The 27,599-nt window shown below is 39.7% G+C and overlaps 2 protein-coding genes and 1 non-coding gene across 3 annotated transcripts; 2 read left to right on the forward strand and 1 right to left on the reverse strand.

Moving 5' to 3' along the window:
• Positions 1 to 1,282: 1,282 nt before the first annotated feature.
• On the forward strand, positions 1,283 to 3,532 carry LOC124381106 (cell wall protein DAN4-like). Its single transcript, XM_046842482.1, has 4 exons — positions 1,283 to 1,746; positions 1,908 to 1,969; positions 2,067 to 2,212; positions 2,327 to 3,532. Exons 1-4 carry the CDS (start codon positions 1,465 to 1,467, stop codon positions 2,422 to 2,424), a joined length of 588 nt encoding a protein of 195 aa, XP_046698438.1. The 5' UTR covers positions 1,283 to 1,464; the 3' UTR covers positions 2,425 to 3,532.
• A 176-nt stretch (positions 3,533 to 3,708) lies between these two features.
• trnag-ccc lies at positions 3,709 to 3,782 on the reverse strand. The gene has a single exon. It is a non-coding gene; the product is annotated as a tRNA-Gly (tRNA).
• A 1,852-nt stretch (positions 3,783 to 5,634) lies between these two features.
• LOC124381207 (mucin-2-like) lies at positions 5,635 to 27,196 on the forward strand. Its single transcript, XM_046842625.1, has 31 exons — positions 5,635 to 5,694; positions 5,948 to 6,015; positions 7,831 to 8,704; positions 9,258 to 9,519; positions 9,650 to 9,711; positions 9,815 to 9,966; positions 10,054 to 10,380; positions 10,476 to 10,942; positions 11,073 to 11,134; positions 11,239 to 11,390; positions 11,478 to 12,061; positions 12,192 to 12,253; positions 12,358 to 12,509; positions 12,597 to 12,709; positions 12,855 to 12,958; positions 13,017 to 13,473; positions 13,604 to 13,665; positions 13,769 to 13,920; positions 14,008 to 15,245; positions 15,590 to 15,651; positions 15,757 to 15,902; positions 20,441 to 20,568; positions 21,136 to 21,197; positions 21,520 to 22,219; positions 22,397 to 22,945; positions 23,313 to 23,933; positions 24,300 to 24,568; positions 25,060 to 26,155; positions 26,661 to 26,722; positions 26,820 to 26,964; positions 27,059 to 27,196. Exons 2-31 carry the CDS (start codon positions 5,976 to 5,978, stop codon positions 27,194 to 27,196), a joined length of 9,300 nt encoding a protein of 3,099 aa, XP_046698581.1. The 5' UTR covers positions 5,635 to 5,694; positions 5,948 to 5,975.
• The last annotated feature ends 403 nt before the right edge of the window (positions 27,197 to 27,599 follow it).

Raw genomic sequence — 27,599 nt, forward strand, 5'->3', positions numbered from 1 at the left:
ACAACTGCAAACGCTCCTACAACCCAGAGTACAACTGCAAACGCTCCTACAACCCAGAGCACAACTGCAAACACTCTGACAACCCAGAGCACAACTGCAAACGCTCCTACAACCCAGAGCACAACTGCAAACGCTCCTACAACCCAGAGCACAACTACAAACGCTCCTACAACCCAGAGCACAACTGCAAACACTCTGACAACCATGAGCACAAGTGCAATAGCTCCTGCAACCGAGAGCACAACTACAAACACTCCGACAACCCAGAGCACAACTGCAAACGCTCCTACAACTATGAGCACAACTGCAAACGCTCCTACAACCCAGAGCACAACTGCAAACGCTCCTACAACCCAGAGTACAACTGCAAACGCTCCTACAACCCAGAGCACAACTGCAAACACTCTGACAACCCAGAGCACAACTGCAAACGCTCCTACAACCCAGAGCACAACTGCAAACGCTCCTACAACCCAGAGCACAACTACAAACGCTCCTACAACCCAGAGCACAACTGCAAACACTCTGACAACCATGAGCACAAGTGCAATAGCTCCTGCAACCGAGAGCACAACTACAAACACTCCGACAACCCAGAGCACAACTGCAAACGCTCCTACAACCCAGAGCACAACTGCAAACGCTCCTACAACCCAGAGCACAACTGCAAACGCTCCTACAACCCAGAGCACAACTGCAAACGCTCCTACAACCCAGAGCACAACTGCAAATGCTCCTACAACCCAGAGCACAACTGCAAACGCTCCTACAACCCAGAGCACAACTGCAAACACTCTGACAACCCAGAGCACAACTGCAAACGCTCCTACAACCCAGAGCACAACTACAAACGCTCCTACAACCCAGAGCACAACTGCAAACACTCGGACAACTATGAGTACAAGTGCAATAGCTCCTGCAACCGAGAGCACAACTACAAACACTCCGACAACCCAGAGCACAACTGCAAACGCTCCTACAACTATGAGCACAACTGCAAACGCTCCTACAACCCAGAGCACAACTGCAAACGCTCCTACAACCCAGAGCACAACTGCAAACGCTCCTACAACCCAGAGCACAACTGCAAACACTCCGACAACCCAGAGCACAACTGCAAACGCTCCTACAACCCAGAGCACAACTGCAAACGCTCCTACAACCCAGAGCACAACTGCAAACGCTCGGACAATGCAGAGCACAACTGCAAACGCTCCTACAACCCAGAGCACATCTGGAAACGCTCCTACAACCCAAAGCACATCTGGAAATGCTCCTACAACCCAAAGCACATCTGGAAACGCTCCGACAACCCAGAGCACAACTGGAAACGTTCCTACAACCCAGAGCACAACTGGAAACGCTCTGACAACCCAGAGCACAACTGGAAACGCTCCTACAACCCAGAGCACAACTGCAAACGCTCCGACAACCCAGAGCACAACTGCAAACGCTCCGACAACTATGAGCACAACTGCAAACACTCCGACAACCCAGAGCACAACTGCAAACACTCCTACAACCCAGAGCACAACTGTAAACGCTCCTACAACTATGAGCACAACTGTAAACACTCCGACAACCCAGAGCACAACTGCAAGCTCGTCCACAACCTCAGGTTTAAACATCCCTTCAACAACTCCATCTTTTAACTTAACATTTAGTATCAAAGAAACTTTTGATGCAGCTCTGGCCAACAACAACTCTCCACAGTTTGCTGCAAAATCTACAAATATCCGTGGTCAGGTGTGTGTTTTTTATATATATATTTTAAAGTCAGATTTAATAGTTATACCAGAGGTCACACTTTATTACCTTTAACTATGTCTAGTATTAAATGTGAGAGACCAGTATATCAGAATGTTTTACATTGCTGTAATATCAGATTTATTTCTACTTTCCTGCAGGTTGAACCGTTGCTCAGGAGATCCTTTACAAACTTCAAACGAATGGATATAGTCAAATTCAGGTATGAAGTAAAATATGGTCCTGAATATTTTTTGTTTGTTCATTTGTTGATTACTGGTTAAATTTGAACCTGTATCTCTACATGTGTGTCTCCTCAGGAATGGATCTACTATTACAGAGAGCAACCTTTATATGAATCCTAGTGACCCAAATGTTACTCTGGAACAGGTGAAATCCGTCTTCCTCGGTGGACTTTCCAGCTTTAACTTTACTGTTGATCCGAACTCCGTCAGTGTCACTCTTGGTCAGTATAACTGTACAGAGACTATTTGTGCTACTTATTATTTAAAAATACACTAAAATGCTTTACACAAATGTATTTTTATGTGCTCTTAATTATATAATTATTATTTTGCAGGTAATTCCATACCACCAGCGATTGCAAGCTCACTTTCCATGATATGGATGTCTGTTCTAACACTTCTACTATCAATATCATTGCACTTCGAGCTCTAGACCTGATCAGCGAACATACACAATCACCCATATATAATGTACATATAATCAATAATAAGAAAGTGAATGTTTAATGCTTTAAAACAAAATTATCTTTACATAAGAAATACAAATATTTGAACAAAACTGACTTAATGAGGGTTGTGATTTGCTTGAAAATTTCTCCACATTCTAACAGTCCCACTAAGATTTTCTTTCACTTCTAATTAAATTTGTTGGATGGTTTTGTTCAAGCACTTTTACTATAATAGTATATAATCCTTTATTATACAGTATAATTCCTGACCCTGCACCTGTACATGCAAACCAACATATAACTTCTTTTTAACAGTGTTCAATGATTATAAACTATGTGTGTATATATATATATATATATATATATATATATATATATATATATATATATATATATATATGCGATTAATTTAATACTGTTTGCATGTAAATTAATTATATACTGATACTTTATCGGAGTGGTTCATTGGACCATCATGTTTTCAGAGTCCTTTTTGCCTGCCATATGACTTTTATTCAAGCTTCTGTCTAGCTGCTCTACCATACACATCTATTTGATTTTTTATTTCTAAAATCAAAGCATGATGCAACAACTCAGTTTAGTGCCTTTCGCCAACGGTTTGAAAACGTATTTAAGTTTTGTTTCACTTTTTTGTCATGGATAATAAGGTATATTTATTAATGGCAACGTCAATATACTTACTTCCAAATATAAAAACACAACAGTATGTGCAAAAGTGTATGTAGTATGTACTGTGTCTGAATTGCTAAGCATGTCTAAATATTGTCTAAAACACGCATCATTTCTACAGACCACCTCTGGTGTACCTCTGGGTATGATTGTACAGGCTTTATAGAATTATCTAGTTAATATGAATGCAAAAACTCAGTCATACAAGGCAAACACACACACACACACACACACACACACACAAAGACAACAACAACAAATCTCAAAAACTACCAAGAAGTAATATAATTCTGATCTTTTTATTCTAATTCATTTATGTAATTATTTAAGGTTTGTGGGAATAGAAAATTCAAGTGCAAATTACTTTAAATAAATTGCAAATATATCAAACAAAATCTTAAATAAAAAAAAAAAAAGATACATACACCAAATAACAAACAAACTTTCTTTCGGCTTCTCCCGTTAGGGGTCGCCACAGCGGATCCTCCGCATGTTTGATTTGGAGGGTTGCCCTTCCTAACGCAACCCTCCCCAATTTATCCGGGCTTGGGACCGGCACTGAAAGTGGCTGGGGATGGTTCCCTGACCGGGAATCGAACCCGGGTCTCAGCGGTGGGAGCGCTGCATCTTAGACCACTAGACCACCAGGGGACCTAATAACAAACAACTAAAAAAATTGTTAACAGTTGAGAAAAAGTGCTTGGGCTTGACAAGGAGAGAGGAAGCTGATATGATGTGCTCTGTAAAGGTTGTTCCTATTTAGAAGCTAATGGTAGATCATGAGCACAGCTTCTTAGAATGCAGGGCTGCAGACCGATAACATTGAGGACTACAAGTCAACTTCCTACAACCTGAGGAAAACAAAAAGCAAAAACAAAAATGAGACCTAGTTCAAATAGGTAGATTTCAGGTATCTGTAGAAAAGTATGGATACTGAGAACAAACACAAGCCCTGGGATAAACAACGGCACTGCCTCCATAGCAAATGATAATTCTCTATTTACAGATAATTAAGGTCCAGACCTGGTATCAATCTCATCAAGCCATTGGCATCAGCACATTAAAACTTTGCCAGATGTAATTGTGCACAGCCATCTACAGTATACTAGCTCCCTAAAAGACAAAATGTGGGTAATGACACGTTGGATTTTAAAGAAATTCTAGGTTTAAGTTGATGCATATCCAATGCCTTGCATTGATTAACAGGATTTAACAAAGGCGTACTGGCAGATACTTTAGAATTCAATATCTTGTAAAAAATTGCACTTAAATTAATTTTCACTAGTTTTTCACAATTGTCAAAAATGTGTCATTGACAGAATCTGCTGTTAAACCAAGTGGATGCTTATGTGGATGACTTTCCAATTAATTATAATGATTGTCAGTGGAATTTACAATACACAATACCTGTCCTGAGCTCATTTAGAGGCGCATGACCCAAAGTAATATGCAAAGTGACTTTAATGTAAATAGTGCCCCGTGATTAAATGGCGTCCCATGTGGGATACATTTGTTTCTTTAAAAACAGATATTGGAATGCTGTTCTATAACTGTAAGGTTTTTTAAGAGCTTCCTACACCTCCTAAGATACAAGCTGCACCTGCACCTTTTGATTGTAGTGGGTGTGTCAGATCATCATATACAAATTTGCTCAGGTAGTGTGATATTAGACCATTTCGTATTTTATATGTGAGTGGTAGACTTTTGTAATGAATGTAAGACCTGAATGGGAGCCAATCTAGCATGGATAAGATATGGGTGATGTGCTCATATCTTCTGGTTCTAGTGAACATACAACTGTGTATTGTCAGCATAGCAGTGGAAACTAATACCATGTTTATGAATAATTTGACCCAGAGGCAGCATATATATATATATAAAGAAAAAAGCAGTGGGCCTAAGACAAAGCCTTGCAGAACCCCAAACTTTACCTCAGTAAGTGTAGAGAACTTATCATTTACATCAACAAACTGATAATCAGTCAAATAAGACCTGAGCAAGGAAAGAGCTGTTCTCTTTTTTCCAACAACACAAGTGCTATGATGAGGCCTAAATCCTGACTGATACATTTCATAAATGTTATTCCCAAGTAGATCTGAGCAGAACTGCTGTGCTACAACCTTTTCCAGAATCTTGGAGATAAAGTAGAGGTTTTATATTGGCCTATAGTTGAACTGTTTTACAATAATAATATGGATTGTTGTGCAATATTTTCAGTCTTGTAAAATGTATGAAATTATCACTGCTGCATACTTATGGTGTGATTATCAACACAGGACTTCTATTGCCAGTTAAATACGTTGCTTTAGCAGCACCTTCCCTGCTGTTTAAAACAAAACCTAATTAGTTCATTAATTATAATTTCTAAGAAGCAAGCTGCCAAGGAAATAAAAAGGCATCTATTCTGTGATTGGCTCTCCATCACTTTTGACATCATGGGTTTTACATAATAAGGATACATATATTGATACATCCTGTTTTTAAATAAATACCTGCTCTGTATTTGACACGGTTATTCTGTTGCTGGATTGAGAACACGCCACAACTGCTACCTGCAAACACAGGTGAGGAATTACTTCATTTTCTCCTCAATCATTTAGAATCAACAGACTAAACAGAATCAACAGACTAAACGATGATATATAGATGTATTTATGTATATTATTTATATTCACCTTGTACAAGATATTTATAATCATTATAATGGAAATACAACCATATATTAATGCATATAATAAATTATGTAAAAATACTGTATTTATGCAAAATAATCTGTATTTTCTTTAATATTATGCGCCATGGATTATGTCTAAACAGGACATCATTATTGGCTCTAAACATAACAATGGACTGGAGGGTTATACTAGTGGTTTCATGTCTGATTGGTAAGTGTTCTCTTTTTAAAATGATCAATTTCTGCTGTTTCTTTTATTATCCTCTGCAAATAAAACACTCTCAGTCTCTCTCTCTCTCTCTCTCTCTCTCTCTCTCTCTCTCAGCTGTATTTCAAAGCAAGATGATGTGTGTTACTTTACAGAGATTTCTATAGAGCACCTTCATCAGTCATTCGTTCCAAAACTGGTGTCTGAAACCTTGTTCTGGTGTTGAGTGCTTGTTATTTTGTCACAAATGAGTTGTTCAACCTTAGACACATAAATGTGTTTGGGTACGTGGCCAGACTAAGCCTGCCAGATTGATAGGTCATGTTGAATTATTGTTTGCACAGCATGCTACTGGAAGCTAATAGTGGTTTTACTAGATAAATACAATATCATCTTGGTTTTCCACTTTGCTGTGGGAATTATTGATCGACCAGCTACAAGAACATTCTAGGGTTCTTGAGATCTGGGGTTCAGTCAATGTTCCAGTTTATTCCCAAGGTGTTTAGTAGGGTTGAGCAGGGCTCTCTGCATTCTGAACTTCACACTAACAATCATGTCTTCATGGAACTTGCTTTAGGTACAGGAGCAGCACTAGGCTAAATAGGGTTTGAGAATCTCGGTACCAGTTGTGCGCTTATTTCAGCTAGTTAAAATTCACTTCAAACTGGATAAATGGGAGAGAAAGGTACAGGACAATAAAAATTTTGAACAAGAAACAATGCACTAATTATTATTATATTACTAAGCATACTTTTATTTTTCATTACCTTGCAATTACTAAATCTACTTTTACAAGTTAGGAATATGGCTAACCTGTGTTAGCAACGTTAAAATCTTTATAGAATATGGCTTTGTGTGAACAAATTGAAGTTAGAACCTGGTGTTACAATTTAATGTCTAGAAACTAATATTATTAGCAGTAATTTTTTAAATGGAGACAAGATGTTAGCAACAGCACTAAACTGCAACGTAACATTTTTATTAGGTTTTTTTTTTACCTTTTTAGTTGCTGCGTATATTGTGTATGACTATGTAGACATACTGAAGCCTTTTATCATTGTACAGAAAGGGACTTTCCAAATAGTTTTACCAGTCTAATGACTGTAAATGCCATTCTTCTTTTTGAGATTTCGCAGATAACATTTAAAAAATACTGCACACCTTAACAATTATGGAGCTGTAATGAATGGATATTAGTTGATGAGAACTGGTTTCCTTGTGCATTTGGTTCCTCATGCCATGCCAGGGTGTTTCTTCCTGCCACATTCGCCACTGGCTCACTTATCTCTGTAAACCTGCTTTGAGACAATGTTCAACGTTTATTTACAGTACAAATACAAATGAATTGAAATTAACTTAAAAAAAAAAAAAACAATTACACATACTGCTAAACATCTTTGCCACACAGTCATACACTGTTACACACCAGTAAAAACCTCTAATATTTCTGACTTTCAGGGTATCCGAGAGAAGCCCTGATACAACTAATACATTCACGGCAATTAAAAAAAACTTGTTTCCTGGGTTTCAATTATGTTTTAAAAGGTGGAATAGCAAAGGCACTTTAAAAGTGAAAATGAAACTGTTGATAAATAGCTTAATTAACAAGTATTTGTCACCTTGTTTCAGACAGTTTTTTTTAACTGTTAAAATGTCAGTTTCTAAAATGTCCATTATTTTTAGGCATTGTTTTGAGACACACCAGAAGAAATTGGCAAATTTTTGGACAGTATTAGTTAAAACACTAGTATTGTCAGTCAGCCTAGCTATTTACCATGTCTACACATTCCGATTACAATTTTACCTTTCGAATTACAGGACCAACCTGTCCAGAATTAAACACCACTTCAACCCCAAGCACACCAACAAACTCCACTTCAACCCCGAGCGCATCAACAAACACCACTTCAACCCTGAGCGCGTCCACAAACGCCACTTTAACCCTGAGTGACTCTGCAAACACCACTTCAACCCCGAGCGCGTCCACAAACGTCACTTTAACCCTGAGTGACTCTCCAAATACCACTTTAACCCCAAGCACATCTACAAACACCACTTCAAACTTAGGCACACCAACAAACACCACTTCAACCCCGAGTGCATCAACAAACACCACTTCATCCCTGAGCGAGTCCACAAATGCCACTTCAGCCCCAAGTGACTCTGCAAACACCACTTTAACCCCAAGCACAACTACAAACACCACATCAACATTAGGCACACCAACAAACACCACTTCAACCCAGAGAGCATCAACAAACACCACTTCAACCCCGAGTGACTCTGCAAACACCACTTCAACCCCGAGCGCATCAACAAACACCACTTCAACCCCGAGCGTGGTAACAAACACCACTTCCACCCCGAGCGCATCCACAAACACCACTTCAACCCTGAGTGACTCTGCAAACACCACTTTAACCGCAAGCACATCTACAAACACCACTTCAACCACAGGCACACCAACGAACACCACTTCAACCTCGAGCACGCCAGCAAACACCACTTCAACCACAAGCGTGTCAACAAACACCACTTCAACGCCGAGCGTGTCAACAAACACCACTTCAACCCAGAGCGTGTCAACAAACACCACTTCAACCCTGAGTGACTCTGCAAACACCACTTTAACCCCAAGCACATCTACAAACACCACTGCAACCTCAGGCACACCAACAAACACCACTTCAACCCAGAGCACATCAACAAACAGCACTTTATCCGAGAGCGCATTAACAAACACCACTTCAACCCCGAGCGCATCTACTAACGCCACTTTAACCCCAAGCGTGTTAACAAACGCCACTTCAACCCAGAGTGCGTCAACAAACACCACTTCAACCCCGAGTGTGTCAAGAAATGCCACTTTAGCCCTGAACACATCTACAAACACCACTTCAACCCAAAGTGCATCCACAAACACCACTTTAATCCCAAGCACATTTACAAACACCACTTTAATCCCAAGCACATCTACAAACACCACTTCAACCTCAGGCACACCAAGAATCACCACTTCAACCCAGAGCACATCAACAAACACCACTTCAACCCCGAGCGCGTCAACAAACACCACTTCAACCCCGAGCGCATCTACTAACGCCACTTCAACCCCAAGCGTGTTAACAAACACCACTTCAACCCCGAGCGTGTCAACTAACGCCCCTTCAACCCTAAGCGTGTTAACAAACACCACTTCAACCCCGGCGCATCTACTAACGCCACTTCAACCCCGGCGCATCTACTAATGCCACTTCAACCCCAAGCGTGTTAACAAACACCACTTCAACCTCGAGCACACCAGCAAACACCACTACAACCCAGAGCACATCCACAAACACCACTTTAATCCCAAATACTATTTCATCTACTAACACTCCTACAACACGTTCTGTAGTTGCTGTGGAATTTAACTTGACCTTAAGCCTAAATGAGACCTTTAATGCAGCTCTATCCAACACCAGCTCTCCTGAGTTTAAAGAAAAAGCTACAAGTATCCGTAATAAGGTATGTTTTATTGGTTATCGAAATTATGAATTATATACAATCTATTTTTAAATCAAACCTAAACTGCCAGTGCAAATGATGTCAGACTTTATTTAAAAAATATTCATTTGTAACATTATATTTTTTTCAGTTTGAGCCAATTTACAAACGAAACTTTACAAATTTCATAAGAATGGTAATTCATAGGTTCAGGTGAGAAATAATATACAAAAACATCCCTCTGTATATTTGTTTTTGTTTACATTTGAAAATAATTCATGATTTTAACCTGTATTTAACTCTGTTTGTGCTTCAGCAATGGCTCAGTTGTGATGGAATCATCACTTCAATTTAATAATACTGCCTCCATCCCATCTAACTCCTCAATAAAAGAAGTCCTATTGACTGCACCTAATGCCACAGACTTAAACATTATTACAAGTTCTATACGTGTCGCTGATCTTCCTGGTCAGTATACAACATCATATATATTGCATTTATTAATGTTCTATATAAAGACAAATTCTAATTTAAAATTATCCTCTCAAATTACAGTAGCAACAGATCCTCCTTCAACCCCAAGCACAACAACAAGCACCCCATCAACAATCACTTCTCCAACCCCAAGCACACCAACAATCACCACTTCAACCCCAAGCACAACAACAAACGCCACTTCAACCCCGAGCGCCAACAAACGCCACTTCAACCCCGGCGCGTCAACAAACGCGACTTCAACCCCGGCGCGCCAACAACGCCACTTCAACCCCGGCGTCAACAAACGCCACTTCAACCCCGGCGTCAACAAACGCCACTTCAACCTCGGCGCGCCAACAAAGCGCCACTTCAACCCCGGCGGCGTCAACAAACGCCACTTCAACGGCGCGCCAACAAACGCCACTTCAACCCCGGCGCGCCAACAAACGCCACTTCAACGGCGCGCCAACAAACGCCACTTCAACGGCGCGCCAACAAAGCGCCACTTCAACCCCGGCGCGTCAACAAACGCCACTTCAACCCCGGCGCGTCAACAAACGCCACTTCAACCCCGAGGGCGTCAACAAACGCCACTTCAACCCCGAGCGTGTCAACAAACGCCACTTCAACCCCGAGCGCGTCAACAAACACCACTTCAACCCCGAGCACTCCAACAAACACCACTTCAACGACAAGCGGGTCAACAAACACCACTTTAATCCCAAGCACACCAACAAACACCACTTCAACCCAGAGCACACCAGCAAACACCACTACAACCCAGAGCGCATCCACAAACACCACTTTAATCCCAAATACTATTTCATCTACTAACACTCCTACAACACGTTCTGTAGTTGCTGTGGAATTTAACTTGACCTTAAGCCTAAATGAGACCTTTAATGCAGCTCTATCCAACACCAGCTCTCCTGAGTTTAAAGAAAAAGCTACAAGTATCCGTAATAAGGTATGTTTTATTGGTTATGGAAATTTTTAATTATTTACAATCTATTTTAAGATCAAAACTAAACTGCCAGTGCAAATGATGTCAGACTTTATTTTAAAAATATTTATTTGTAACATTATATTTTTTTCAGTTTGAGCCAATTTACAAACGAATCTTTACAAATTTCATAAGAATGGTAATTCATAGGTTCAGGTGAGAAATAATATACAAAAACATCCCTCTGTATATTTGTTTTTTGTTTACATTTGAAAATAATTCATGATTTTAACCTGTATTCAACTCTGTTTGTGCTTCAGCAATGGCTCAGTTGTGATGGAATCATCACTTCAATTTAATAATACTGCCTCCATCCCATCTAACTCCTCAATAAAAGAAGTCCTATTGACTGCACCTAACGCCACAGACTTAAACATTATTACAAGTTCTATACGTGTCGCTGATCTTCCTGGTCAGTATACAACATCATATATATTGCATTTATTAATGTTCTATATAAAGACAAATTCTAATTTAAAATTATCCTCTCAAATTACAGTAGCAACAGATCCTCCTTCAACCCCAAGCACAACAACAAGCACCCCATCAACAATCACTTCTCCAACCCCAAGCACACCAACAATCACCACTTCAACCCCAAGCACGTCAACAAACGCCACTTCAACCCCGAGCGCGTCAACAAACGCCACTTCAACCCCGAGCGCGTCAACAAACGCCACTTCAACCCCGAGCGCGCCAACAAACGCCACTTCAACCCCGAGCGCGCCAACAAACGCCACTTTAACCCCGAGCGCGCCAACAAACGCCACTTCAACCCCGAGCGCGTCAACAAACGCCACTTCAACCCCGAGCGCGCCAACAAACGCCACTTCAACCCCGAGCGCGCCAACAAACGCCACTTCAACCCAGAGCACACCAGCAAACACCACTACAACCCAGAGCGCATCCACAAACACCACTTTAATCCCAAATACTATTTCATCTACTAACACTCCTACAACACGTTCTGTAGTTGCTGTGGAATTTAACTTGACCTTAAGCCTAAATGAGACCTTTAATGCAGCTCTATCCAACACCAGCTCTCCTGAGTTTAAAGAAAAAGCTACAAGTATCCGTAATAAGGTATGTTTTATTGGTTATGGAAATTTTTAATTATTTACAATCTATTTTAAGATCAAAACTAAACTGCCAGTGCAAATGATGTCAGACTTTATTTTAAAAATATTTATTTGTAACATTATATTTTTTTCAGTTTGAGCCAATTTACAAACGAAACTTTACAAATTTCATAAGAATGGTAATTCATAGGTTCAGGTGAGAAATAATATACAAAAACATCCCTCTGTATATTTGTTTTTTGTTTACATTTGAAAATAATTCATGATTTTAACCTGTATTCAACTCTGTTTGTGCTTCAGCAATGGCTCAGTTGTGATGGAATCATCACTTCAATTTAATAATACTGCCTCCATCCCATCTAACTCCTCAATAAAAGAAGTCCTATTGACTGCACCTAACGCCACAGACTTAAACATTATTACAAGTTCTATACGTGTCGCTGATCTTCCTGGTCAGTATACAACATCATATATATTGCATTTATTAATGTTCTATATAAAGACAAATTCTAATTTAAAATTATCCTCTCAAATTACAGTAGCAACAGATCCTCCTTCAACCCCAAGCACAACAACAAGCACCCCATCAACAATCACTTCTCCAACCCCAAGCACACCAACAATCACCACTTCAACCCCAAGCACACCAACAATCACCACTTCAACCCCGGCGCGTCAACAAACGCCACTTCAACCCCGGCGGCGTCAACAAACGCCACTTCAACCCCGGCGCGTCAACAAACGCCACTTCAACCCAGCGCGCCAACAAGCGCCACTTCAACCCCGGCGGCGTCAACAACGCCACTTCAACCCCGAGCGCGTCAACAAACGCCACTTCAACCCCGAGCGCGCCAACAAACGCCACTTCAACCCCGAGCGCGTCAACAAACGCCACTTCAACCCCGAGCGCGTCAACAAACACCACTTCAACCCCGGCGCGTCAACAGCGCCACTTCAACCCCGAGCGCGCCAACAAACGCCACTTCAACCCCGAGCTCGTCAACAAACGCCACTTCAACCCCGAGCGTGTCAACAAACACCACTTCAACCCCGAGCGCGTCAACTAACGCCACTGCAACCCCGAGCGCGTCAACAAACGCCACTTCAACCCCGAGCGTGTTAACAAACACCACTTCAACCCTGAGCGCATCAACTAACGACACTTCAACCCCGAGCGTGTTAACAAACGCCACTTCAACCTCGAGCACACCAGCAAACATCACTACAACCCAGAGCGCATCCACAAACACCACTTTAATCCCATATACTTTTTCATCTACTAACACTCCTACAACACGTTCTGTAGTTGCTGTGGAATTTAACTTGACCTTAAGCTTAAATGAGACCTTTAATGCAGCTCTATCCAACACCAGCTCTCCTGAGTTTAAAGAAAAAGCTACAAGTATCCGTAATAAGGTATGTTTTATTGGTTATCGAAATTATGAATTATATACAATCTATTTTTAAATCAAACCTAAACTGCCAGTGCAAATGATGTCAGACTTTATTTAAAAAATATTCATTTGTAACATTATATTTTTTTCAGTTTGAGCCAATTTACAAACGAAACTTTACAAATTTCATAAGAATGGTAATTCATAGGTTCAGGTGAGAAATAATATACAAAAACATCCCTCTGTATATTTGTTTTTGTTTACATTTGAAAATAATTCATGATTTTAATCTGTATTTAACTCTGTTTGTGCTTCAGCAATGGCTCAGTTGTGATGGAATCATCACTTCAATTTAATAATACTGCCTCCATCCCATCTAACTCCTCAATAAAAGAAGTCCTATTGACTGCACCTAACGCCACAGACTTAAACATTATTACAAGTTCTATACGTGTCGCTGAGCTCCTTGGTCAGTATACACTATCGAATATATTGCATTTATTAACCTTCTATATAAAGACAAATTCTAATTTCAATTTATCCTCTCAAATTACAGTAGCAACAGATCCTCCTTCAACCCTGAGCACAACAACAAGCACCCCATCAACAATCACTTCTCCAACCCCAAGCACACCAACAATCACTTCTCCAACCCCAAGCACACCAACAAACACCACTTCAACCCCAAGCACACCAACAAACAGCACTTTAACCCCAAGCACACCAACAAACAACACTTCAACTACGAGCGGGTCAACAAACACCACTTCAACCTCAATCCCACCAACAAACACCACTTTAACCCCAAGCACACCAACAAACACTACTTCAACCCCAAGCACACCAACAAACACCACTTCAACCACGAGCGGGTCAACAAACACCACTTTAACCCCAAGCACAACAATAAACACCACTTCAACCCCAAGCACACCAACAAACAGCACTTTAACACCAAGCACACCAACAAACACCACTTCAACTACGAGCGGGTCAACAAACACCACCTCAACCTCAATCCCACCAACAAACACCACTTCAACCCCAAGCACACCAACAAACACCACTTCAACCCCAAGCACACCAACAAACACCACTTCAACCACGAGCGGGTCAACAAACACCACTTTAACCCCAAGCACAACAATAAACACCACTTCAACCCCAAGCACACCAACAAACAGCACTTTAACCCCAAGCACACCAACAAACAACACTTCAACTACGAGCGGGTCAACAAACACCACTTCTACCTCAATCCCACCAACAAACACCACTTTAACCCCAAGCACACCAACAAACACCACTTCAACCCCAAGCACACCAACAAACACCACTTCAACGACAAGCGGGTCAACAAACACCACTTTAACCCCGAGCTCGTCAACAAACGCCACTTCAACCCCGAGCGCGTCAACAAACACCACTTCAACGACAAGCGGGTCAACAAACACCACTTTAACCCCGAGCTCGTCAACAAACGCCACTTCAACCCCGAGCGCGTCAACAAACACCACTTCAACCCAGAGCATACCAACAAACACCACTTCAACCCAGAGCGTGTCCACAAACGCCACCTTAAACCAGAGTTCAACAACAAATGTGACTTCGTCCCAGAGCACAACAAGCAAAACTTCAACAACAAGCACATCTACAAGCAGCCCTTCAACAACAATACCTCCAACAGCCCAAATTCTTAACTTGACATTTAGTATCAAAGAAACATTTGATGCAGCACTGGCCACTAACAGCTCTCCACAGTTTCTGGAAAAATCTAGAAATATCCGTAATCAGGTGAGTTTTATTGACAATACTTCTATTTTCAATGTTTAAACAACGATTTTGTTAACATCAGCTATTTGGTCACCTGATCAGTTCTTTTGCAAAAAGAATCCACAATAGATTCAATATTAGCATCCTTTTAAGAAAAAAAGTTTGAACGTATTTTTGCACTTCTTACATTTTTTCCGTTCTTATATAAATGAAGTCGCATTAATATCAATGTCAGAGATGTTAATAGATATTCCACAGGGCACAGTTTATTACATTTAACTGGTCTGTCACATTTAGTACTAAAAAAGTTCATGAGAGTGTTTTACATTGCTGTTAATATCTGATTTATTTCTAATTTCCATTAGGTTGAACCATATTTCAGGAGATTCTTTACACAGTTTATTCTCATGCAAATAGTAAGATTCAGGTATGAAGTAAGATATGATCTGGAATATTTTTACTTGTTTATTTGATTAATTGGTTGATTACTGGTTGAATTTGAACCTGTATCTCTACATATGTATCTCCTCAGGAATGGATCTATTATTACAGAGAGCAACCTTTATATGGATTCTAGTGGCCCAAATGTTACTCTGGAACAGGTGAAAAACGTCTTCCTCAGCGGAATTCCAATCTTTAACTTGAATATTGATCCGAACTCCGTCAGTGTCACTCTTGGTCAGTATAACCGTTCAGAAAATCTGTGCTACTTATTATTAAAAAGCCAAATACAATTTGACACATATTTCTGCAATTAATTATATAATTACTTTATTATTTTGCAGGTAATTCCATGCCACCAGCGATTGCAAGCTCACTTTCCATGATATTGTTGTCTTTTCTAACACTTCTACTATCAATATCATTGCACTTCGAGCTCTAGACCTGATCAGAGAATCACCACAATCACCAATATATACAATTCACTTAATCATTCCTAAAATAAAATGTTTTATTTTTATAAACAAAATCATCAATCAAAAAAATACAAATATTTGATCTGTTGAAACTGAAGACTTAATGAGGGTGGTGATGTGCCTGAAAAGTTCTAACAGTCCTACAAGGATTTTACTTCTATTTAAATCTGTTGGATGTTTTTGTCTAACCAATAATGCTATAATAATATATATTAACGCTGTAGTACCTGTAAATGCAAACCAACATATAACAACTCTTTGTGTTTAATGATTATAAACCTTGCATGGATATGCAATTCATTCAATACTGCATGCATGCAAATTAATTTTAGAGAATTTTTTGAATTTTAGGTCTATTAGGTATTTAGACCAATGTCTTTCTGGCCAAGTTCATAAGTTGGAAAGGAAAGTTAGCTCTAAGCAGAGTCCTGGTGGTTCCATATTTCTGTATTCTATTTACCCTGTTCTTGGTTCATATCCCATACCAGATTTATAGGCAGGGCTCCACACCATGGCCCCACACAAATGTATATACATATATATGGGCCTTTCCAGAACATGTCTAGTGGAATTTGCTTTAAATGTATTCAAAGAAAACATGATGCAATTGAAATCAGTTTGGTGTCTTTGGCCAAGGGTTTGAAAACTTAGGTTTTACATTGTTGTTATCGGTAATAGAGTATATTTATTATTGCCATTGTCAATATACTTAATTGCAAATAAAACCTATAATACTGTACAAATTTGAATGTGATATGTACTTTGTCTGAGCTGCTTAATGTCTGAAATATGAATAATTACTACAGACCACCTGATATGAGCTTGGTAATATGTATGCAATCAATTATGCAAGGAACAAACACACACACACACACACACACACACACATAGAAACAGAGAGCATAAGTCACAAAAACTACCACCATACCAAGTACAACCAATTCCAAAAATGTGCAAAATGTAAATAAAAACAGAATGCAATGATTTGCAAATCTCATGAAATAATATCATATTCAGAATAAAACAAAACAACAAAAAAAAAAAACATATAAAATGCTTAAACTGAGAATATAAGAGGAAACATGTTTGGACAGTGTCATGTTTCCCACTCTGTAGCATCACATCATCTTTTTGTAAACATCTGGAAACTAAGAAGACCAGTTGCTGAAGTTTTGAGAGAGGAATGTTGTCCCATATGTGTGCAATACAGGATTGTAGCTGCTCAACAGTGTTAGCAGTTAGCATTGTCTTGCTCAAATATACAAGAGCTTCCTTGAAAAACACATGTTCTGGAAGCATTTGTTGCTCTAAAACCTGTATACAGGCCCTAATGCTCTCCCATACACTGTGGCTTTTTTACCTGAGTGCTTCTAAACCACAAGCCAGATGGTCCCTCTCCTCTTTAGTCCAGAGGACCTGGTGTGCATAGTTTCTAAAAAGAAATTTAAATTTGTCGGACCACAGAAGAATTTTTCCACTTTGCCTCAGTACATTTTTTTAAATCTTTGGGCCAAAATCTCCACCTCTTTGCCCCCACTCTGTTTTAGAGAGGACATTACTATTTATGGTACATATACCACATTTTATGATCAATGTGTCAAAATCTGAACTAAGGTCAGAAGCAACAGCAGGTCATTCACCACTTTAACCAGCGCTGTCTCTGTGCAATGATGTGGCCTACATTTTATCAATTTTATTCCTAAGTAGGTGTGAGCAGATCCGCTGTGTTCCAATTTTTTCTATAATCTTGGAGATAAAGGTTAGGTTTAATATTGGCCTGTAGTTGGACAGCTGACAGGGATCGAGGTCAGTTTTTTTATTTAGAGGATGGATAACTGTAATTGCTGATCTAATTCTACTGTTATCTACAGTGTTATTTATCAAATTACTTTAAAATTATAGTCTGAATTTTTCCTGTAAGATTTTCAAGTTTGTCAAATTTATGAATTCATTACCGCTACATTTTGAGGGTGTGCATGTAACACGCTGCTTTTTATTACCAGGTAATTCTGCAACAGTATTTAGTGAAAAATCAAGAATAATGTTTGCTGTCTTCTATTAGAAGGACAATTATGTTGATGTAGCAGCATTAGGAGCTTTTCTAAAGCACAGGAGACACTCCCTTCATGTTCTTTGAAAAATAAACAAATTCGTTTGACCCATTTACATTTTATTTTTTAAGTGGCAAGCTGCCAGGATAAATAACAAACATTTAAACTGTGATTGGTTCTATCACATTTGACATCATAGGGTTGGCATAATAATGTTAAAAATGCACAGTTACTTAGGATAAATATCCCATTAACCTGCTCTGTATTTGACATTGTGACTGTCACTGGATAGAGAACACTAAACATCTGCTACCTGCAGACACAGGCAAGTAATGACTCTATTTCCAATTATCATTATTATCAATTAATTATGCAAGTATCATTGTTTTAATTATGGAATTGCAGTTTAAATAAAATTTAATGTAATTAAATATGTAAATTAATAAATTAATGTATATATTTCACATTTCTTTACTACAAACTTTTAATTATATGTAGCACAGGTTTTGTCTTAATATATATTTAGATTAAATCTATTTTTTAAATAAAATGTAAGAAATATAGATTTATTTTAGGCTCTATACAGCGCAATGGACTGGAGGCTTATACTCGCTGTTTCGTGTATGATAGGTAAGTGTTTTTTTTTTTAATTCCAATTTTTCTAAATTCTTATTAGTTTCTGCTGTTACTTTCATTATCCTCCTAAAAGATTACACAGTCTGGTAAATATATAAAAGAAATATGTGAAATTTTTCAATAACAAAATGCATTGTACTAATAGTAGATTATTGTAGATTCGTTTAAAATGTAAACGTTTCTTTTTTATTCATAGTGCGTTAAAAAGCAGATGCTTAGAAAAATAGAAATATTTGTGACTCACCACTTGGCAGCATTTTCAAATCAAACCACAGGCTTGATAAACATGTCGGTTTTCTATTTTCATCAATCATTTGTTTTGAAACATGGTGTTGAGTGCTTGTTCTTTTCTCACTAAGGAGATATTATTGTTTTATTTCCTCCTAAATACTTAGTTAGCGCACAGACTACATCGGTGTGCCAGTATTCATGTACACACAAAATAGTCGTTGTAATTAGTAATTAATTGTATTATTCTTATTATTAGTAGTGATTATTCAGTAACAGCAGCATGAGTACAAGAGTAGCATGAAAACAAAATACTGCATGTGTCTATTATTATATAATTATTATTACATTTTGTTGTTCATTATAGGGTACGTTTACCCCGATGTTTATCACGTGACGCCAGGCTCGTTAACTCATTCACTTATTAGGTTCCAAAAGTGGACAACATGAACATATTAAAACAATCAATTTCACCCCTGAAAAACTATGCAAGATCTCGTGCGGGACAACAAAGTGGGTCCAGTGCTGATTGTTGTAGTTTGAAGGCCCACTTTCTTAAAGAAATGTACAATTTATTATTGTTATTATCGTTTTTTTTTTTTTGTTGTATTAAACATACTTAGATTATTATTCAATTACTAAATATACTTTAACATATCGAATTCGGAAATTGCTTTTTGAGTTTGGGGTGGGATGTGCTAAACGTCTTTGCCACACACTTTCATACACTGTCACACACCAGCAAACCTGTGTCAGAGTATACTTTTGAACCTTTTGAGGGTATCTGAGTGAGTTTCTATAGAAGTTTTTGATTGGCTTAGGGAACCTGCCCCTAAGAAAGTATAGTAGTGTGTGAGTGAGTATTATGGTACCTATAGTAATCTTCTCACTGTGTTCCACCATCAGTAGTCTGTTGGGTTATACTATGTTTGACTTTTAAACACTCTTTATATTTGGCTGGATGTTTTAAACCCAGACTGTGTATATCATAATAAGGCAAACATGTTGGACTGAAACAGACATGTTGGGTTTTGATGCCATTTATTTAAGTTGTACATCTTTGTTTGAGATGCTTATTGTTGTTTGCAGGCAATTGCAAGAATAAGTCATAATTCAGGACCATTTTACTGAGGATTTTGGTTTTGAAAACACTAATGTTTCACTTTTAACCCTTTCGTTTGATTCTCTGAGATCGGTGATGTACACTGTCCTGGTTTTGTGTATCAATTTACTTATTTGCACATATTTCTGTATATTGTATTTGCGATTTACATTTTTATTGTCGTCCACGATTCTATCTTTGGTAATGAAATCTTTTTGAAGTTATAATAACTAAAACACATTTGAAAATGACAGTGAAACCGTTTTTTTTTTTATGTGACAGCCACCAGTGCCACACAAAATCTGACAGCATTTAACCTTGTCTTCAGCGTCAATGAACCTTTTTTTGGCGCTCTATTAAATCCCAGCTCTCCCGAGTTTGCGGAAAAAGCTGCAAGTATCCGTAACAAGGTATGTTTTATTGGTAATCTGGTAAATCTGGTAATCTGGTAAATTGGTAATCTATTTAAAATATTAAAACAAAATACATAAATTGCAGACGGTATAATTTTACAATAAAATAAAAAGTACAGAAAATATTATGGTATTTAAAAGTGGTTTCTTTTAAAATCAGGAATGTCTAGTCTAAAAAAAAAGCCGGTGTGGGTGCGGGTTTCATTCCAATCAATAGAAGCCATGATGAGTCTATTGAAAGCCAAAATCAACTTTTTTTATACAGATCAAATCAGGTGTGACTTAGGTGTAATAGACTGCAATGATAACCTGTAAATACAGAAAACATTCTGGACTTACCATTTCTGGAATACATACATGATTTCCACATATCCTACTATGTCTACTGTAAATTCAATTACATTTGTTATTAAACATTATGGCAATTTGAACATATATAAGTGACTGTATATGTCTTAGTCACTAACTGTATCAAGATCTTTATCTAAAAGAAACAAATTGCGTATGTATATGAGGTCAGATTTATGAAAATCTATTCAATTTGAATAAATTGTATTTTTTCAGACTGAACCAATTTACAGACAAGCCACTGCGAACTTCATCCGGATGATCATTTGTAGTTTCAGGTGAGAAATAATATACAAAGATGTTCCACTAAATTTTAAACTATTAATTTGGTGTTTTAACCTGTTGTTAACTATGATTTTGTTTTAGGAATGGTTCTATTGTGACAGACTCCATTCTTGAATTTAGTAATGATGCCACCATCCCAACTATCTCCAGAATAATACAATTCCTTGTGAATGCATCTAACAGCACAGAATTCAACATTAATGCCATTTCTATAAATGTCACTGAGGCCCCTGGTTAGTATAAACCATAATATATATTTCATTTATTAACCTTCTGTACGTGTACACGTTCTGATTTTAACCTTTCAACTTACAGTGGCAGCCTGTCCAACATCAAACATTTTAACTCCGAGCACAACTACAAGCATCACTTCAACCCCAAGAGACTCTACAACAACTACTTCAACCATGAGTCCATCTTCAACCACTACTTCAACTCTGATTCCATCTACAACCACCATTTCAACCCTGAGTCTGGCTACAACTACGACTTCATCCTCAAGTCCATCTACAATCACCAGTTTAACTCAAAGTCTGGCTGCAATGACCACTTCAACTCCAAGCCAATCTACAACTACCACTTCAATTCCGAGTCCATTTACAACCACCTCCTCATCCCAGAGTCCAACTACAACCACCTCTACAACCCCAAACTTATCTACAACCACTATTTTATCCCCAAACAATTCTACAACCACCACTTTAACCCCAAGCCCATCTACAGCCACCACTTTAACTGCGAGTCCATCTACAAACACCACTTCAACCCCGAGCACATCCACAACCATAACGTCAACCTCGAGTCCATCTACAACCACGACTTCAACCCAGAGCACATCTACGGCCACCACTTCTACCCCAAATACATTTACAACCACTATTCTATTCCCAAACACATCTACAACCACCACTTTAACCCCAAGCCCATCTACAGCCACCACTTTATCTGCGGGTCTATCTACAAACACTACTTCAACCCCGAGTTCATCTACAACCACCACTTCAACCCCAAGCCTGTCTACAACCACCCCTTCTACCCTGATTCCATCTACAACCACCATCTCTAGTCCGAGTCCATCTACCACCACCACTTCTACCCTGATTCCATCTACAACCACCACTTCTACTCCGAATACATCTACAACTACCACTTCTACACTGAGTCCATCTACACTCCCTAATTCAACCCTAAGTCCATCTTTAAACACCACTTCAACCCCGGTCTGGCTATAACCACTGCTTTAAACCTTAGTCCATCTACAGCCACCACTTCAACCCCTAACCCATCTACAACCAGCACTTCATCCCCAAGTCTATCTACAACCACAAATCCATCTACAACCACCACGTCAACCCCGAGTCTGGCTACAACCACCACTTCAACTCCGAGTCCTTCAATGACCACCACTTTAACCCTTAACCCATCTACAACCACCACTTCAGCCCCAAGCCAATTGACAACCACCATTTCATCCCCAAGCACATCTACAACCACCACTTCAACCCCAAGTCCATCTACAAACTCCACGTTAACCCTGAGTCCATCTTCAAGCAGCACTTCAACCCCAAGCCAATCAACAACCACCACTTCAACTCAGAATCCATCTACAACCTCCACATCAACCCCGAGTCTATCTACAACCAGCACTTCTACCCCAAGTCCATATACAACCATTACTTTAACCCCGACTCTGGCTACAACCACCACTTCTACTCCAAATACATCTACAACCAGCACTTTTGCACTGAGTCCATCTACACCCCCAATTCAACCCTGAGTCAATCTTTAACCACCACCTCAACCACAGGTCTGGCTACAACCACGGCTTCAACCCTAAGTCCATCTACAACCACTATTGTAACCGAAAACCCATCTACAACCACAACTTCAACAACGAGTCCATCCACAACCACAATTTCAACTCCCCATCCATCAACAAACACTACTTCAACCCAGAGTTCAGCTACAATCACTGCTTCAACCCCGGGTCCATTAACAACCTCCACAACAACTCTAAGTCTATCTTCAAACACCACATCAACCCCCAGTCTGGCTACAACCACTGCTTCAACCCCTAACCCATCTACAACCAACACTTCAACCCCAAGCCCATCTACAACCAGCACTTCAACCCCAAGCCCATCTACAACCATCGCTCAATCCCAAATCCATCTACAATCACCACTTCAACTCTAAGTCCATCTACATCCACTACTTCAACCCCAACTCCATCTACAATCACCACTTTAAATCCAAGTTCATCTACAACCATCACTTTAACCCTGAGTCCATCTACAACCACCACTTCAACTCAGAATCCATCTACAACGACCACGTCAACCTCGAGTCTGGCTACAACCACCACTTCAACTCCGAGTCCTTCAATGACCACCACTTTAACCCTTAACCCATCTACAACCACCACTTCAGCCCCAAGCCAATTGACAACCACCATTTCATCCGCAAGCACATCTACAACCACCACTTCAACCCCAAGTCCATCTACAAACTCCACGTTAACCCTGAGTCCATCTTCAAGCAGCACTTCAACCCCAAGCCAATCAACAACCACCACTTCAACTCAGAATCCATCTACAACCTCCACATCAACCCCGAGTCTATCTACAACCAGCACTTCTACCCCAAGTCCATATACAACCATTACTTTAACCCCGACTCTGGCTACAACCACCACTTCTACTCCAAATACATCTACAACCAGCACTTTTGCACTGAGTCCATCTACACCCCCAATTCAACCCTGAGTCAATCTTTAACCACCACCTCAACCACAGGTCTGGCTACAACCACGGCTTCAACCCTAAGTCCATCTACAACCACTATTGTAACGAAAACCCATCTACAACCACAACTTCAACAACGAGTCCATCCACAACCACAATTTCAACTCCCCATCCATCAACAAACACTACTTCAACCCAGAGTTCAGCTACAATCACTGCTTCAACCCCGGGTCCATTAACAACCTCCACAACAACTCTAAGTCTATCTTCAAACACCACATCAACCCCCAGTCTGGCTACAACCACTGCTTCAACCCCTAACCCATCTACAACCAACACTTCAACCCCAAGCCCATCTACAACCAGCACTTCAACCCCAAGCCCATCTACAACCATCGCTTCAATCCCAAATCCATCTACAATCACCACTTCAACTCTAAGTCCATCTACATCCACTACTTCAACCCCAACTCCATCTACAATCACCACTTTAACTCCAAGTTCATCTACAACCATCACTTTAACCCTGAGTCCATCTACAACCACCACTTCAACTCAGAATCCATCTACAACGACCACGTCAACCTCGAGTCTGGCTACAATCACCACTTTAACTCAGAGTCCTTCAATAACCACCACTTCAACCCCTAACCCATCTACAACCACCACTTCTGCCCCAAGCCAATCAACAACCACCATTTCAACCACAAATCCATCTACAAATAACACTTCAACCCCGAGTCTGGCTATAACCACAACTTCAACCCTGAGCCCATCTACAACCACCACTTCAACACCAAGCCAATCAACAACCACCACTTCAACCACAAATCCATCTACAATCACCACTTCAACTCTGAACCCTTCTACAACATCCACATCAACTCTGAGCACATCTACAGCCACCATTCTATCCCCAAACATGTCTACAACCACCACTTTAACCCCAAGCCCATCTACAGCCACCACTTTATCTGCGAGTTCATCTACAAACACCACTTCAACCTCCAATTCATCATCAACCAACATTTCAACCCTGAGTCAATCTACAACCACCACTTCAACCCCAAGCCTGTCTACAACCACCCTTCAACCCTGATTCCATCTACAGCCACCGCTTCTACTCTAAGTACATCTACAACCACCACTTCTACACTGAGTCCATCTACACCCCCAATTCAACCCTAAGTCCATCGTCAACCACCACCTCAACCACGGGTCTGGCTACAACCACAGCTTCAACCCTGAATCCATCTACAACCACTATTTTAACTGAAAACCCATCTACAACCACCACTTTAACTCCCCGTCCATCTACAACCACCACTTCAACTCTGAGTCCATCTACCACTACCACTTCAACCACGAGTTCAGCTACAATCACTGCTTTAACTCCAGGTCAATTTACAAACACCACATCAACCCCCAGTCTGGCTACAACCACTGCTTCAACCCCTAACCCATCTACAACCAACACTTCAACCCCAAGCCTGTCTACAACAACTGCTTCAACCACAAATCCATCTACAAACACCACTTCAACTCCAAGTCCATCTACTACCATCACTTTAACCCTGAGTCCATCTACAACCACCACTTCAATTCAGAATCCATCTACAACCACCACGTCAACCCTGAGTCCATCTTCAACCAGCACTTCAACCCCAAGTCCATCTACAACCACCGCTTCAACTGCAAATCCATCTCCAATCACCACTTCAACTCAGAGTCCATCTACAACCATCAATATAACCCTGAGTCCATCTACAACCACCACTTCAACCCTGAGCCCATCTTCAACCACCACTTCAACTACAAATCCTTTTACAACCTCCACATCAACCCTGAGTCCATCTACAACCAGCACTTCTACCCCAAGTCCATCTACAACCACTACTTCAACCCAGAGTCTGTCTACAGCCACCACTTCAACCCCAAGCCATTTGACAACCACCATTTTACCCCCAAGTCCAGCTACAACCACCTTATCAACCCTGAGTCAATCTTCAACCACCACTTCAACCTCAAGTACTCCTACAAGCCCCCCATCAACAAGCACGTCTTTATCTCTAACTACTCCTACAACACCTTCTGTAGTAGCTGCATCTTTTAATTTGACCTTTAGCATCAATGAACCATTTGTTGAAGCTCTATCCAACACCAGCTCTCCTGAGTTTGAAAAAAAAGCTACAAGTATCTGTAATAAGGTATGTTTTATTGGTGATTGAAATGACGAATAATTTACAATCGATTTATTGAATAGTTTGCTGCCTGAATAATTCCACTGCTGTGTAAGACAAAGTGAAGAACACCAGAGAAAGCACGTGTGGGTGCAGGTTTCATTCCAACCAAGTAGAAGCCGCGACTGAGTCGATAGAAAAACAGTAGTAGAATTGGTAGAATTTATTATACTGATGAATTCAGGTGTGGCTTCTGTTAGATTGGTAAGAAAACCTGTATCATGCTAGAAAAGTTCTGGAAAAGACTGGACACTCCAGAAATATGTACTGGTCATGTATGATTCTTCTCTCTTGTCTTAAATTGAACTTGTGACTCTTTTTTTTTTTGTAATGCACTGGGGCAAATTATTGCATCTGACTATTTATAAGTGTCTGTATATGATTTACTGAACACCTTTAACAAAACTGCCAGTGCAAATGCTGTCAGACTTTATGAAAAATCTATTCATTTTGAACTAATTATTTTTTCCAGCTTGAACCCATTTACAGACAAGCCTTTAGAAACTTCCTCCGAATAATAATTCTTAGATTTTGGTGAGAAATAATATATTACTACTATGAATTCTTTTTGTCTTTACTTTGATAATAGATTAAAAAATTCAACCTGTATTTAACTGTGATTGTGTTTCAGGAGAGGCTCTACGGTGGCAGACTCCATTCTTGAATTTAATAACACTGCCAGCATCCCAAGTAACCTCACAATTACGAGCATCCTTGTTAATGCAACTAATACCACAGATTTAAACATTACTGCAGATTCTATACGTGTCACCCAGGTTTCTGGTCAGTATGCACCTTACAATATATTGCATTCTAATAACATTCTGTACATTTACAAAATATAAAATACTTTAACCTCTCAACTTACAGTGGCAACAGATCCACCAGCTACAAGCACCCAATCAACAATCATTTCAACCCCAAGCACCTCTACAAACACCACTTCAACCACGAGCACATCTACAACCATCACTTCAACACAGAGGACTTCTACAAACACCTTTTTAACCCAATTTACAAATGCAACTTTAGCCACAATCCTACCTACAAATGCCACTTCAACCATAATACTAAATACAAATGCCACTTCAACCACAGTCCTACCAACAAATGCCACTTCAACAATTATTCTACCTACAAATGCCTTTTTAAATGCCACTTCAACCCTAAGTCCATCTACAAACATCACTACAACACAGAGCACTACTACAAACACCACTTTAACTCTGAGCATGTCTACAAACTTCACTTCAACTGCAGGCACTTCGATAAACAGTGCTTCAAACACAATCCCATATACAAACACCACTTCAATGACAAGCCTACCTACAAATGCCACTTTAACCACAAGTCTACCTACAAATGCCACTTCAACCACAAGCCTACCTACAAATGCCACTTTGACAATCCT

The sequence above is a fragment of the Silurus meridionalis genome, chromosome 28 (assembly GCF_014805685.1).
Source record: "Silurus meridionalis isolate SWU-2019-XX chromosome 28, ASM1480568v1, whole genome shotgun sequence".
Lineage (NCBI taxonomy): Eukaryota > Metazoa > Chordata > Actinopteri > Siluriformes > Siluridae > Silurus > Silurus meridionalis.

What these genes read in the sequence shown, in the direction of transcription:
- LOC124381207 (XM_046842625.1), top strand. Translation starts at nt 5,976, where the DNA reads ATGGACTGGAGGGTTATACTAGTGGTTTCATGTCTGATTG. An exon ending in TCAACAAACGCCACTTCAAC is followed by an intron (nt 12,959 to 13,016) that starts CCCGAGCGCGTC and finishes CGCCACTTCAAC; the next exon opens with CCCGAGCGCGCCAACAAACG. An exon ending in CATCTACAACCAGCACTTTT is followed by an intron (nt 22,946 to 23,312) that starts GCACTGAGTCCA and finishes TTCAACCCCAAG; the next exon opens with CCCATCTACAACCAGCACTT.
- LOC124381106 (XM_046842482.1), top strand. Translation starts at nt 1,465, where the DNA reads ATGAGCACAACTGCAAACACTCCGACAACCCAGAGCACAACTGCAAAC. An exon ending in ATGGATATAGTCAAATTCAG is followed by an intron (nt 1,970 to 2,066) that starts GTATGAAGTAAA and finishes GTGTCTCCTCAG; the next exon opens with GAATGGATCTACTATTACAG. An exon ending in CTCCGTCAGTGTCACTCTTG is followed by an intron (nt 2,213 to 2,326) that starts GTCAGTATAACT and finishes ATTATTTTGCAG; the next exon opens with GTAATTCCATACCACCAGCG.